The sequence below is a fragment of the Nematolebias whitei genome, chromosome 1 (assembly GCF_014905685.2).
Source record: "Nematolebias whitei isolate Nwh7 chromosome 1, NemWhi1, whole genome shotgun sequence".
NCBI classification, from domain to species: Eukaryota; Metazoa; Chordata; class Actinopteri; order Cyprinodontiformes; family Rivulidae; genus Nematolebias; species Nematolebias whitei.
Window position 1 is genome coordinate 42,318,818 of NC_056498.1, and position 15,601 is coordinate 42,334,418.

The 15,601-nt window shown below is 45.4% G+C and overlaps 1 protein-coding gene across 2 annotated transcripts in view; it reads right to left on the reverse strand.

The window, feature by feature from the left end:
* Positions 1–3,693: 3,693 nt before the first annotated feature.
* kif1c (kinesin family member 1C) overlaps positions 3,694–15,601 on the reverse strand; it is a 37,202-nt gene continuing 25,294 nt past the window's right edge. For both annotated transcript variants that reach the window (XM_037677054.1, XM_037677047.1), the window contains 9 exons: positions 15,098–15,181; positions 13,718–13,898; positions 12,334–12,406; positions 10,493–10,591; positions 10,214–10,375; positions 9,832–10,113; positions 5,551–5,640; positions 5,258–5,480; positions 3,694–5,169 (listed from right to left, as the gene is read on the reverse strand). In XM_037677054.1, coding sequence (XP_037532982.1) covers positions 4,376–5,169; positions 5,258–5,480; positions 5,551–5,640; positions 9,832–10,113; positions 10,214–10,375; positions 10,493–10,591; positions 12,334–12,406; positions 13,718–13,898; positions 15,098–15,181 — 1,988 coding nt within the window. In that variant the 3' untranslated portion in view covers positions 3,694–4,375. The remainder of the gene's footprint in view (positions 5,170–5,257; positions 5,481–5,550; positions 5,641–9,831; positions 10,114–10,213; positions 10,376–10,492; positions 10,592–12,333; positions 12,407–13,717; positions 13,899–15,097; positions 15,182–15,601) is intronic.

Here is a 15,601-nt window from a genome sequence, read left to right on the forward strand (position 1 = left end):
AGGTGTCTTGTCTCTCTGGTTTTAGCTCTGGTGCGGCTGCAGGCGTCTTGTCTCTCTGGTTTTAGCTCTGGTGCGGCTGCAGGTGTCTTGTCTCTCTGGTTTTAGCTCTGGTGCGGCTGCAGGTGTCTTGTCTCTCTGGAGCGCTGAAAATGATTCTATCAAACTTGGCTAAAAATAAAACTTCTCTTTTTCTTTCTTGAAACTTTGCTCAGGTTGTTTGAGCACCATCTAAAATGTACTGCTCCGTCTTCCCTCTCGGGAGGACTTTGTTTCTCTTCTCTCGACTCCTTTCTTCTAAAGGTCCCTCAGACAACTTTTTAACAACCACCTACAACTCTGAGGGGGCGTGGCCAATCCACCCAATCAAAACAGAAGAATGGACTTTTTTAAACTTAATGTGGTTTAACATTTACCAACTAATTGAAGCATTACCTTAATTCACTCTGCTGAAAAGTCCTCAAATAAAAGAAATGTAAATCACTTCTGTACAACCTACATCTTGATCTTTAAGTGGGATCAAATCAATAAAAACACTTTTGTTCAACTTGTGAACAGAAAACAAGTTGACATCCTCTGGCTACAGTTTCCTGTCGGCTGGAAGAGAAAAGTTATTGTAGTTATTCATTAAAACAATTATTTCATTACAGAAAAACATGATTAATCTTCCAGTGAGGACAGTCCGTCAGTCCTCTGAATGGAGCAAGGGGAGACCGTGGGTGTTGCACTGCGAAGGAGTTTCTTTGAACAGGGACCAGCTCTTTCCGTTGGATTTAAGACCAGTGAACAGACTGGTTTGGTTCGATCTTGGTACAGGATGTTACCAGAACTTTCTTGGTGATCTATTTAAACTCAAAACATCCATTTTGGGTTCACAGAAAGGTTTCTCAGATATTATCCGATTTACCTGACAATTTTATGGTTTGCAAAACAGTAAAAGTCTCTTTAGAAATTGTCCAGACTTAGGAGTTGTTGTGCAAACACAACGGTTTCAGGACTGACCGGAGAGAAATGTTGGTTCTTCACAGAACAACAATCACTCAGTCCCAAGTATAAGAAATAAAAATATGGTATAACAATGAGGGCGATGTATGACCCCACACTGTGATGGACTGCAGACCTGTCCAGGTGTCCCTGTCTCTCACAGTGCTGGACTGTTGGACTGGGACACCAGTGACCCGAACAGGAAGTATCAGGTAAAGATGGATTTGTTCTTTTCATAAACCCATCATTTATTCTCAGAGGAACAAAATGTTCAAACTAAAAACTAAAATTTTTGGAGAAAAAACAGAAGTTTGAATTTGTTGTCAGCAGCACGTTTGTAAAAAGTTGTCCCTGGAGCAACAAAAGGCTGTAAGAGAGAAATACAAATAAAATAAAATAAATCAGGAGGAACATCAGTCACTGATGAGATGAATCATCAGCAGCTCAGACTGTTAGAAGTAAAGATGGACACAGGTTCTGCAGTCAAACCAGAGGAACTCTTTCAGAATAAAGGTCCAGAATAAGACTTTAATCTCCATCATCTGACCCACAAATTAGAAGAATCCTGAGAAATGACCCCTCTCAGCCACCGTACACAGGACACATTAACGACACGCAGTCAAAGAGGAAGTGAGGAGACGACAGTTTATTGCCATCATGTTTCTGCAGTAAAGCCTGAGATTGGTTCCTGATACAACAAACAAAAACAACAACAAACCAACAGAAAAACAACCGAGGAGCTCTGGGCCAATAGGAAGAGTTTGTCATCATGATGTCATCATGTCAGTTTTTACTGTTCAGTCCTGAAGAGACTTCATGCTGTGATGTCACAGAGCCTGAGGCTCTGATTGGAGCAGAGGTATGAATGGGCGGGACAGTCAGTGAGGGGGTTTCTAAAATATTCAGGAAACGAGGTCGCCATGGCAATGGACCCTCAGGCCCCTCCTCCTTTTCCTCCTCAAATCTCCCAAAACCAAACAAACAAAAACTCAACAAATAAAATGAAAAGAAATTTAAAAAGGAAAAAAAACACAACTTTAGATTATGATTCTAAATAATTACAGACACATGTATACCTCCATCACACACACAGACACCAATTCACATGTGCACACACATACGTGCACACACGTGCATACACTCAGGAAGTTGCACGACAGCAAGAAGCTCCCTTTAGCAGCATCCAAAAGAACCAAATATTAATGGCACATATCTTAAAAAAAATAATAATATTGATAAATGATGACATCATAAACCAAAGGTTTGGGTTGTGGGCGGGGCTAAAATACTTGCAACAGGAAGCAGATGAATACACACAAAAACAAACAGCCAATCAGAGGCCCAAACTGGAAATAAAAACAACTAAATAAAACCATTAAAAGTAAAAACCATGACAGGAAACTCTGTTTCCCATCAGCCCCGATGGTGGCAGTAGGTTTCAGGATTGTCCTGTGATTGGACGGTTCCAGAGACAGCAGCGAATGATGTCATGCTGCTTGGACCAATCAGAATCACCTCTTGTGTTTTCGTTATCACCGTCATTGTTGTCGGTGCTGCTGCAGGATGCTGCGCTCCCATTGGTTGTTTTAATAAACAAAAACAATTTAGTCACACAGCCCTCTGCTGCTCCTCCCATTTTCTCCCAGAATGCTTTGCTCTGAGTGGGCCACATCTTTAAATCAGGAATTTACACAAACCTGTAGTGTCAGTTTTTTAACCTCACACCTCGTGTCTTTAACGTTACCTGCATCTACTCACTGTCTTCTCTACCTTACTACATCTCCCATAATGCTTCACTCCAAGTGGGCCACATCCTTAAAGCCGAAATTTAGGATTATAAACATATAGCGTCAGTTTTTAAAAAAAATATCTCTGGTTTCTTTATCCTTCTCGTCTTGCATTCACTGCCTTCCATACCTCACTACATCTCCCAGAATTCCTTTCTTCAAAGCCCTACATGACCTTTATCTCCTCTCCTGCTTACAAGTCTCTCAGTTTTTCTACAACTCCCATTATGTGACATGAATCACTCCGTTTTCCCATGATTGCCTGTGAACTCACCATCAGCACATTTCACATGTTTTAAAATAAAAACATCTTAAAGTTCAGAAACACTTCAAATATACACACAGCTCTGTAACACCCGACCTCAGCTTCAACATTTACACAAGCACCCCTCCCTCTGTGCGTCTGCAGGGGGCGCCGCCGAGCAGCGCTCTTTGGTTTGAAGCTCTTAGTATTGCAGCGATCGAATGACGCAAGAAACAGCGTCATCAAGAAAAGATTTAAAGTTCATAACCAAAACAAACGATAATCAGCAGATCAGTCGCTATCAGCTGCTACAGCCTACAGTTATATTTATGATGAAAGAATCTGAAGAATATCTCAATAGTAGGGATGTCCCTATCAAGACCTTAGACTCCGATACATTTAGAAAGAAAAATCGGATAAAAACTTGCATTTTCTATTTGCTTGAAACCACAGACCAGGAAAAAGCTCCTATTTAGGCTTCAGATGGTGCAACTTTATGAAATACATCCAACTTTATTGTGACAACGCTAACACTGCTAGCTGCTGTGATGCTAACACTGCTAGCTGCTGTGATGCTAACACTGCTAGCTGCTGTGATGCTAACACTGCTAGCTGTGACAGTGCTAACACTGCTAGCTGTGACAGTGCTAACACTGCTAGCTGTGACAGTGCTAACACTGCTAACAGGTGATGACTGCTGCAACATTTCCATGGGAAGACATTTCCGCCTTTTTTGGGCACAATAAACTTGTGTTGTCTCTGTCCCTATGACGATTTTCCACACTGGTTTTTATTTTTCTGTTCTGCTTCTTCAGCTCAGTTCCTGATCAGCTCAGAAATTCATCCCAACTCATTAGTAAGGCTGATGTTACGTAGGCACAAAGTTTGGGGTTTTAGCGCCCACGTTCATGTTGAGGCTCCTTGAAGAGCCGATGCTAACTCACCGGCATCATCTTTTCAAAACAAAAAACTAACGATTTTCTGCCAATGGGAGCCAAGAAGCCGTTGGTTTTAAGGCACCTCGTCACAAACCGCCGAGTCACATCAGCAGGTTTTTAAATCAATAAAACTAAATCAGTAATTAATACACTTTCATCCTAACAAAAAAACAAACAGCACAACAAAAAAAGTTAAATCCTAAAACAGCATTACTATGGCAACAGCTAGCCTGTGCGATAGTCCGCAATTAGCGACAAACACACACTCAGCAGGACTGAAGACCAGATCTGTTCTGAGTTCTGAGTGTGTAAAAGTGCTGAAACACACACACACACACACACACAGACACACACACACAGCATAAGGATCCTGTGTGCTCCGCAGCCAATCAGAGACCTCCATGCGATGTGGTGGATAGTGGGGGTCAGATGGGTGTCTCCTTGTTGTTTTTCAGGTCCGGGACACTGAACTGTCTTCTCATTCGGGGCGGAGTTACAAAGCCCCACCCACCTGGAGGCCCCACCCCCACAAGCATGTCAGGGATGATGGGCGTGGCCCCTAGGCGTGGCAGACTGTTGTAGTTAGGGTGGGGTCCTGGCTGGAATGGTGCAATGTGGGGATTGAAGTATGGGTGGGGGTGGAACTGATGGTGCTGGTGCTGATTATAATAGAAACCCCCGTCTCTGTTCCCCCCTCCCCTCCCTCCTCTCTCCCCTCTGCCGGGTGACTCCCCCCTTCTATGTCTTGGCCGCCCTTGGTGACCGTTGCTGTTTCCGCCATACTGCTGGTCATCGTGGCTACGTTGGGCGGAGCTGTCTAACGAGTTGCGGCGGTAGCGCCACTGGTTGTTACCCTGCTGATTGTAGTTAAACCCTCCCTGGTTGCCTTGGTTACGCTGCTGCCAAGCTCGATGGGGACTGGGGGTGCGCATGCGAGGGGGCGGGGATGGAAAGGGGAGGGGCAAGAGAGGAGGAGGCTGACCTTGAGGTGGAAGAGGGGGAGGTGGGGAAGAACCGTTTTCTTCTGTTCTTCCGTTCTCCTGCTCCCCATCATCTCCCCCTCCCTCCCCCAGACCTAGAGCCTGCAGGGCCTCATTGGCCCCCCAAGAAAGCCGGTGGGCAGGGTTACTCTTAAAGGGGAACTTCAGCTTGCACTCCTGGGGAGGGATGAAGCGTCCGGTCCCAGGAAGGTGAACTGGGACTGTGGGGGTGGTTGGACCTGCAAGGCGAGGGCGATGCAGACTGTGAACCCTGATACATGTTGAAACCATCATGTTTGTGTCATACAGCACCCCCTCCACACTGACCTGGGTTCTGGTTCTGTCCTCTGAGCTTTTTGGTGATGTTCTGTTTCTGCAGGTTCTGGATCCGCTGCTGTTCCTGCTTCAGCCAGCGAAGGCGGCCTCTCCTGAAGGCCGGGTCCTCCTCCATCAAACGCTGAACTCTGACCTCTGGGGCATCGTGGCTCTCCTCAGAGCCGCCGCCTTCATTCTGAGAAGACTCACCGTCTTCTCCGTTCACCTCATCATCCTGGAAACCAGTCAAATCAAGAAAAGTTACAAGGTAAAAATACCTGAACAGGTATCACGTGTGAGCATACCTGAACAGGTATGATGCTCTCCATCTTGATCATTCTGTCTCTCAGAGCTTTGATCTCCTCGTCCTTCATGTTGTTCTGCAGCTTCACCTCCTGCAGGAGTCACAGAAGGTTTTCATCAGTTTGTTTTGTGATTCTAAACTTTCCAACAAACTTATTAAATATACTCTAAACATCTAATACAGTTTAAATATTCAAAATTATTCCTCACTGATATTCATTAAACCTTTATTTAGACAGGTTAATCCCATTGAGCCTCGGGGACTCATTTATAAGAGAGACCTGAGGCTACTCCTTGAATCACCACCTTGTCGTGGTGGAAGAGTTTGTGCACCTGAATGATCCTAGGAGCTATGCTGTCGGGGGCAATTATAGTTGCTCCTGATTGGGTCTCCCAAGGCATATTGGTCCTAGGTGACAGGCCAGACAAAGAGTGATTCCAAAGACATCAGAAGATGGACAACATAAATCAGGGAACTCAGTGTCCCTTGCTTGGATGTAGGTTACTGGGGCCCCACCCTGGAGCCAGACCTGGGGAAGGGGCTCATTAGCGAGCACCCGATGACCAGATCTCTACCCATGGGGCCCGGTTGGGTGCAGTCTGAAGGAGCAACATGGGTTGTCTTCCTGTGGGTCCACCGCCTGCAGGAGGGGCCATATGAGTCGGGTGCCTGACGTCATGTGCAGTGGATGAAGGTGGGGGCCTTGGCACTCTGACTCTGGCTTACTAAAGCTGGCTCTTGGGACATGGAATGTGACCTCTCAGGTGGGAAGGAGCATGAGCTTTTTTGCGAGGTTGAGAGGTACCGACTAGATAAAGTTGGTCTCACTTCGATGCACAGTATGGGCTCTGGAACCAATCTTATTGAGAGGGGCTGGACCTAATCCCACTCTGGAGTTGCCCATGGTGAGATGTGCCGAGCTGATGTAGGTCTAATTTTAGCCCCCCAACTTGGTGCCTATAAGTTGTAGTTTTCCCTGGTAGATGAGAGGGTAGCTCCTTCAGGTGGTGGGACGGGCTCTGACTGTTGTTTGTGCCTATGCGCCGAACGGCAGTTCAGAGTATCTGGCCTTCTTGGAGTCCTTGGCGGGGGTGCTGGAAGGTGCGCCTGCTGGGAACTCCTAGATTCTACTGGGGGATTTCAATGCCCACATGGGTAACAACAGTGTAACCTGGAGGGGCATGATTGGGAGGAAGGGCCTCTCTGATCTGAACCCGAGGGGTGTTCTGTTGTTGGACTTCTGGACTAATCGTGGTTTGTCCATCACAAATACCATGTTAGAACATAAGGGTGTCCATAAGTGCACTTGACACCAGGACACCCTAGATTGTACATTGATAATTGACTTTGTAGTCGTGTCATCTGATATGTGGCAGTTTGTTTTGGACACTTGGGTGAAAAGAGGAGCTGAGCTGTCAACTGATCACCACCTGGTAGTGAGTTGGATCAAATGGAGGGAGAAGATGCTGGATAGACCCGGTAGACTCAAACAAGTAGGGAGGGTTTGCCAGGAATGCCTGGCAGAAGAATACATCAGAGAGATCTTCAACCTACACCTCCGGGAGAGTTTTAAACACAATCCAGCTGAGGCGGGGGACATTGAGTCTGAATGAGCCATGTTCCACAATTCAATTGTTGAAGTGGTTGCCTTGAACTGTGGCCGCAAGGTTGTCAGTGCTTCTTGCAGTGGCTGTCCATGAACTCGGTAGTGGACAACCGGGGTTAGGGAGGCTGTCAAGCTGAAGAAGGAGCGCTATTGTGCCTTGTTGGCCGGTGGGACTCCGGACGCAACTGAGGAGTACCATAGAGCAAAGCAATACACAGCCTTGGCTGTTGCTGAGGCAAAAGCTTGGATGTGGGTGGAGCTCAGTGAGGTCTTGGATAGAAACTCTCGGTCGGCTCCAAGGACATTCTGGCAAATCATCAGGTGGCTGAGGAGGAGAAAGCAGCTCTTTACTAAAACTGTGCTCAGTGAAGGTTTTGTGTTGTTGACCTCAACCAGTGATGTTGTTGGGAGATGGAAGGAATACTTCTTGGACCTTCTCAATCCAAACGGAACATCTTCCATGGAGGAAGTGGAGTCAGGGGACTTCGGGGATGATCTGTCCATAACTGGCTGAGGTCGCCAAGGTACTTAAAAAGCTCCACGGCAGCAGGGCTCCAAGGGATGAGATTCATCCTGCTTTCCTTAAGGCTCTGGATGTTGTGGGGCTGTCTTGGTTGACACGCCTTTGCAAAGTTGCGGGGACATCGGGGGTAGTCACACTGAATTGGCAGATTGGGGTGGGAGTTCCCCTCTTCAAAATGGGGGACCAGAGGGTGCGCTCTAATTATAGGAGCATCACTCTACTTAGCCTCCCTGGTAAGGTCTATTTAGGCATACTGGAGAAGCGAGTCCGATTGTTGGTCGAATCTTAGATCCAGGAGGAACAATGCGTCCTGGCTGTGGAACACTGGATCAGCTTTTTACCCTCACTAAGGTCCTTGAGGGGTCATGGGAGATTGCTCATCCAGTCTGCATGTTTTGTAGACTTGGAGAAGGCTATCGACCATGTTCCTTGAGGTACACTGTGGGGGGTGCTCCGTGAGTATGGGATTGGGGGCCCGTTGCTGCGGGCTGTTAGGTCCCTATACAAGCAGTGTGAGGGTTTAGTTTGCATTGATGGTAGTAAGTCAGAGCCCTTCAGGGTGGGAGTTGGACTTTGCCAAGGCTCTTGTTGGCACCAATTCTGTTCATAACTTTTATATATAGAATTTCTTGGTGCAGCCAGGGGGCGGAATGAGTCTGGTTCGGTGGCCTCAGGATTCCTTCACTGCTCTTTGCAGATGATGTGGTCCTGTTTGCGTCATCGTGCCAGGATCTTCAGCTCTAAATGGAGCGGTTTGCATCTGAGTGTGAAGAGTGGGATGAGAACCAGCACCTCCAAATCTGAGGCCATGGTCCTCAGTCGGAAAAAGGTGGAATGCTCTCTTCGCCTCGAGGGTGAGGTTTTGCCTCAAGTGGAGGAATTAAAGTATCTTGGGGTTTTGTTCATGAGTTATGTTATCCTATAGTTAAGGTTGGCTTGGGTTTCCTGGGTTGTCCCTTAAGTTATGCTGCTATAGGCTTAGACTGCTGGAGGCCAAACTGACCACCATTTTCACTCTGCTACTGTCTTTACTTACTCTGCTCAACCTGTTTTGTTTTTGTAATTATTTTTTCTATCCTTAATGTGTTTATTTTGTCTTTCAGGTACACCTGGACCTATATTTGGACCTGGACCAATATCTGGACCTGGAACTACATCTGGACCTACTATTCTGTGTTTGTCTGTCTCTCCTTCCTGTCCTCTTAACCAGCCGGTCAAAGCAGATGGCCTCTTGTCCTGATCCTGGTTCTGCTGGAGGTTTCTTCCCGTTAAAGGGAGTTTTTCTTTCCACTGTTGCCACTGTGCTTGCTCAGGATGGGAGACTGCAACGAAGCCAAGGTTCAACTTGTCTGCTGGATTCCTTAGATGGAGAACTTTACTAATTGGCTTTTATGTATGTGAATGTTCCTGTAAAGTGCCTGAGGCAACTTTGTTGTGATTTGGCGCTATATAAATAAACTGAATTGAACTGAATTGAGTGAGGGAAGAATGGAGCGTGAGATTGGTGCAGCGCCTACAGCATTGCAGACTCTGTGCCGGTCCGTTGTAGTGAAGAGCTGTAAGGTAAAGCGCTCTGTTTACCAGTCAGTCTATGTTCCTACCCTCATCTATGGTCATGAACTCTGGGTAGTGACTGAAAGAATGAGATCGTGGATACAGGAGGTTTTCCTCTGCAGGGTAGCTGGAATCTCCCATACAGATAGGGTGAGAAGTTCAGTTATCAAGGAGAGACTCGAAGTAAATCCGCTGCTCCTCCACATCAAGAGGAGCCAGTTGAGGTGGTTCAGGCATCTGGTAAGGATGCTAGCTGGGCATCTCCCTAGGGAGGTGCTTCAGGCATGTCTGACTGGGAGGAGATCCTGGGGAAGACCCAAAACCCGCTGGAGAGACTACGTCTCTCAGTTGGCCTGGGAATGCCATGGGGTCCTCCTAGAAGAGCTGGAAGAGGTGGCTGTGGAGAGAGATGTCTGGTCCTCCCTGCTCAAGGTGCTGTCCTGAGACTCAACTTCTGAACAAGCAGAGACAATGTATGAATGGATGGATGGATGATATGAGGCTCAAAATAAATTGCTTCAAAATAGAGCGTGACTCTGTCAGCTTAGATTATTCCAACAGGAACTGATGTCAGCAGTGAGACAAAAAGAAATCCTCACCTCCAGAATATCAGTCAGCTTATCGATGTGAGCCTTCAGGTTGTACACGTTGCCTTTCTGTCCTCCCTCCCCTGTCTCTCCCCCTCCGCCTCCTCCCTCCTCGGAAGGAGGACTCCTCTCCTCTCCGATGCCCACTGTGTCACAGACGTCCTGGGCCACAGCCTTCCAGCTGTCCTTCTCGTTGGGGTCCTTCTTGGCATACATGCGGCAGAGTTCCTTCATTTTGACAATGGAGAGCGCCTCGATCTCCTGACGGGAGTGGCGGAAGTCTCCCAGAGCCACCTGAGTGGGGAGGAAGTGGGATGGAGGAGACAGAGGCTCAGAAACAAGCTGTAGGACTGGTTATCGATGGAACAGAAGATTTAAGATCAGGTGTCTGGACCTCGTAGCAGATCTCTTTGACAGCCTGCATACGCAGATCCTCCATGGTGACTCGTTTAGGGTCCTTGCTGATCCTCCTCCTCTGGGGGATCTGGTAGACCCTGAGGGGCTCCCTCCTCTTCCCGCTGCTGGGGAGGCCGCAGCGCTTCACTATGGTCTGCACCTAGACACAAACACAGGTCAGCACTTCCTGGTTCTGATGATGCCTGAGGCAGAGGAACATCAACTCATTTAAAGGTTCCTCGGGGAGAACATAGTAAAAATGTTCAGATGTTCTCACCTTGTTGGCAGGAAGTTTCTCTCTGAGGGAGGAGATCAGCCTCCAGCTCTCCTCACAGGAGCGTTTATCAGAGTCATCACCACTGTCACTGTCTGCGTACTGGAAACACACATGCACACACTGAGTTCAACATCTCGTCCAGCCGTCTGCTGCAGGGAACCTGATGAATAGAATCTGATAGATTCCAGTTTGTAAATATGAATAATGAATCATCTTAATACACCAAAGTTAGTCATGGAGTTCCTCAAGGTTCAGTGTTTGGACCAATAGTCTTTACTTTATATATGCTTCCATTAGGTAAAGTTATTAAACAACATGGGATAAATTTTCATTGTTATGCTGATGATACACAATTATATTTGTCCATTAAACCCAATGAATCCAATCAGCTACTTAGACTACAAGCATGTCTTAAAGACATAAAAACCTGGATGACCCTTAATTTTCTCCTGTTGAACAGACAAGACTGAGGTTTTGGTTTTTGGACCTGAGCACCTTAGGAATGAATGTTTCAGTCTTTCTCCCTCCTTAGATGCATTAATCTGTCCTCCAGCTCTAATGTTAAAAATCTTGGTGTTATTTTTTATCAGGACACGTCTTTTATCCCCCACATTAAAAACGTTACTAGAACCTCCTTCTTCCACCTGCGTAATATCACTAACATTAGAAACATCTGATCTAAAGATGATGCAGAAAAACTGCTCCATGCATTTGTCACGTCTAGACTGGACTATTGCAATGGTTTATTATCTGGGTGTCCAAATACTTCTTTAAAACGTCTTCAGTTGATCCAAAATGCTGCTGCCAGAGTCTTAACTGGAGTTACTGGGAGAGATCATATCTCTCCAGTTTTAGCTTCTCTCCATTGGCTCCCTGTCAAATCCAGAATAGAATTCAAAATCTTACTTCTAACCTACAAAGCTCTCAACAACCTAGCTCCATCTTATATTACAGATCTTATTGTTCCATATTTTACTAACAGAGCACTTCTCTCTCAGACTGCAGGTTTACTTGTGATTACTAGGGTTTCCAAAAACAGAATGGGAGGAAGATCTTTCAGTTCTCAGGCTCCTCTCTTGTGGAACCAACTTCCAGTTTTCCCTGTGCAGTGTTCCCTCAGTGAGGACTGAACTAGACAAAAGGACCTTCTCCTACTCAAATCCTGTTTCCTGGAATATCCTGTAAAAGACCTGAAGCTCTCGACCTTTGACCTCTCTAAGTGGCTTTAAGAATCTGTTGGACTCCTGGCAGGGACCAATGCAGACATGTTCCTGTTTTTAGTTTTCTACATTCACCTTAGAATCTAGCTGTTTTTGATACTATTTCTGCCATCTTATTTGTAAAAAAAAAAAATCTGTATGCCTTTTTATGACTGTCCATTGTTGTCATGATTCTTTGTTAAAACAGGTCTCTCTTGTAAATGAGTCCTCGAGGCTCAATGGGATTTACCTGTAGAAATAAAGGTTGAATGAATGAATGAAAAAGTTTCCGTCTGTGAGACTGACACATTGTCCAGTTTTAAGACTGGGCTTAAGACTTTTTTAAATTTTATAAATCCTATAGTTAGGGTTGGCTTGGGTTTCTTCAGCTATCCCTTAGTTATGCTGCTAAAGGCTTAGACTGCTGGAGGACAACCTGAAGGGAGTTTTTCTTTCCACTGTCTCTCTTGTTTTTGCTCAGGATGGGAGACGGTGATGAAGTGAAGATTCAACTCGTCTGCTGCTTCCTCAGATACAGGACTTTACTGATTGTCGTTTTTATGTGAATGTTCACGTAAAGTCCCCAAAACAACTTTGTTGTGATTTGATGATGTTTAAATAAACTGAAAAACAAACTCCCACCAGTCGGTGCTGCTCCAGCAGCAGGTCAGCCTCCTCCTTCTCCTTACGGTACTGAGTCTCCACATCCTGCAGTCTGACACACACAAGTACAAGTACAGGGATTAAAGCAAACAAATATCTCACCACTGAAACTTGTTTATACATCTAGTATACTCGAGCACCCAGCGACTACACCCCCACCCAGCGACTACACCCCCACCCAGCGACTACACCCCCACCCCAAATAAAACAAACAAATAAATAAACAAACCCACACATTTGACAATAGTCCTGCATATAGGGCACTTCTCAAAGGGTCTCACATAAAGAGTATACTGAGTACACGATCTTAGTAAAAGTACACAGTATACTGAGTACACGACCTTAGTAAAAGTACACAGTATATTGAGTACACGACCTTAGTAAAAGTACACAGTATACTGAGCACATGATCTTAGTAAAAGTACACAGTATACTGAAAACATGATCTTAGTAAAAGTACACAGTATACGGAGTACATGATCTTAGTAAAAGTACACAGTATACTGAGTACATGATCTTAGTAAAAGTACACAGTATACTGAGTACATGACCTTAGTAAAAGTACACAGTATACTGAGTACATGATCTTAGTAAAAGTACACAGTATACTGAGTACATGACCTTAGTAAAAGTACACAGTGTTTATGCGATGTTGAAACTACCACAGAGAACTTTGAGTTTTCTGGGTAGAAGAAAGTTAAGCAGAGACACACGTGTGTTATAATCTGGAGATTACAAATACTCGTCTTTTACTGTTAATTTAGTTTAATCCAGCTGCTGGCAGTACCAGCCAGTGCTTCTGTGGTTCTGGACCCAAACCTGCGTAAAGGTGAGTGCTGTGTGAGGACGGGCATCAGACGTAAAACACTTTGTCAAACTAACACGTGCACAGCACACCCATCACAAACAATCAATCATCATAACATGCTCAATAATCCAGGTGCACAATCCAACAGTTTCCAGTCAGGTCATCTGGACCGTTTTTTTCAGCCTTCTGGATGGAAGGTGAAACATTTCAGCACAAACGAATAGAGACGGTCCAGCCCTGAAAGAAAACTGTTGGAATCAGTCATCATGTTCATCATGGATAGTTGTGGATGGTGTGATGTGCACGTGTTAAAAGTCGGAGATTCCAACAGGTCGTCTTGAAACAGCAGTGAAGACTACCTGTGGGACAGATCTGGTTGGCAGGCCGCAGACTGAGGAAGTCCTCTGGATGGAGGATGAAACGTTTCTCACTTAAAGAAACTGGTCCAGATGACACGACTGAACTTTTTTTGTTTAATGTTGATGTTTGATGTTTAATTTAAAGTTTAACGGTGTTTAATGAGTTCAATCGGGTCCGCAGCCTCAGGTGTTTCACCTCTTCTCCATCTCCAGCTTGATGTCGATGCCTTGTTTCTCCAGCAGCTCCTTCTGGGCGTAGTTCCAGTCCTCCGGCTCCTCCTGCTGCTCCGCCGTGACGCTGCGCTCTCTCTCCAGTCGGGCCTGCTCCGGGTGGTTGAACCGGAACACGTGGTTCTTCCCCATCACGATGCGGTTACCTGGCAACAGGGACGGACAGGAGGACGAGTCAGTCCTGACGGGTCCCTTTAGACACGCAGAGACTCTGATGGACCTGTGACTTTGAGCTGATGTTGGAGGTCCAACCTGACAGGAACCTCCTGAGGAGTCAATCTGACGACCGTGTTGCGCTCTGTGCCTCCAAACCATCTCACTGAATTCAAGTTTATTTACAAAACATTTTGTTGGTAAATAAGCAGAAAGAACAAACCAGTCGTCTGGTCGATGGTGAGAAAGTCAGTTTTTAAAAACGAACTAAACGTAATTTAACAAGCGGCACGTCTGAATGTCTGAATACTGAACGCTCGTAGTTTTGGAGATGAGTGTTTTTTATGGTTGTATACATATATACATATACACAGTATACATACAGTGTATATACAAATGTATTTTTATATACTGTATATATACAGTACTTAAATATACATATATATAAATATACAATAAATATACAGTATATATACTGTGTATATACAGTATATATACTGTATATATACTGTATATATATATATATATATATATATATATATATATATTTACTGTATATATACAGTATATATATATATATACACAGTATATATATATATATATATATATATATATATATATGTATATTTATATAATGTGGCAGCACGGTGGCGCAACTGGTAGAGCTGCTGCCTCTCAGCGAGCAGGTCCCTGGTTCAAACCCCGGTCCAGGGGCCTTTCTGGGTGGAGTTTGCATGTTCTCTCCGTGCATGCGTGGGTTTTCTCCGGGTACTCCGGTTTCCTCCCACAGTCCAAAAACATGCATGTTAGGCTGATTGGTAACTCTAAATTGTCCCTAGGTGTGAGTGAGAGAGTGAATGTTTGTTTGTCTCGTTTGTCTCTATGTGTCCCTGTGATGGACTTGCGACCCGTCCAGGGTGTACCCCGCCCCTCGCACAGTGATTGCTGGACATGGGCACCAGCGACCCCCGTGACCCAAAATGGAATAAGCGGGTAAAGAAAATGGATGGATGGATATATTTATATAATGTATTTATATATACACAGCCTTTCTTACATTAAAATGGAAGGTGGATTGCTAATCTCCTGCTTCCCTCTGTGACGGTAGACAAAAGGATTTATTTCCTCTTAATAAACGTGTAAATATGAATGTGAGGGTTGCTGGTTTGAATCCCCTGTGAGTGTTGGTCACCTTGTTTCAGGACCACAGCTTCAGTGATCTGTTTCCCGTTGACGTAGGTTTCAGCTCCAACCAACGGCTCCAGAGTCACCACCACTGCAGATAGACAGAACACAGCTCAGAACAGCTGGACCATCAGAACCAGTAGCTGGACCCAACATCAGAACCATCAGAATCTTCTGCTGGACCTAACATCAGAAACATCAGAACCAGCTGTTGGACCTAACATCAGAACCATTAGAACCAGCTGCAGACTGTTGGGAGTTCTGGACTTTAAGTTTCAGACTTTAGAGCTCAGAGCATCATCAGGTTTGTTAACATGTTTTTTTTTCATTTAGCCTTTATTTATCCAGGTAGTGTCATTGAGCCACGAGAACTCATTTTCAAGAGAGACCTGTTTAGGGAGCCAATGGTGGGGGTTCAGGGCCTTGCCCATGGGCCCGGAGTGGAGCAAATGAGGGTGGAGGCAGGTTCTGCTGATTTGAGGTCAGTCATGTGTTTCTGCTGATTTGAGAT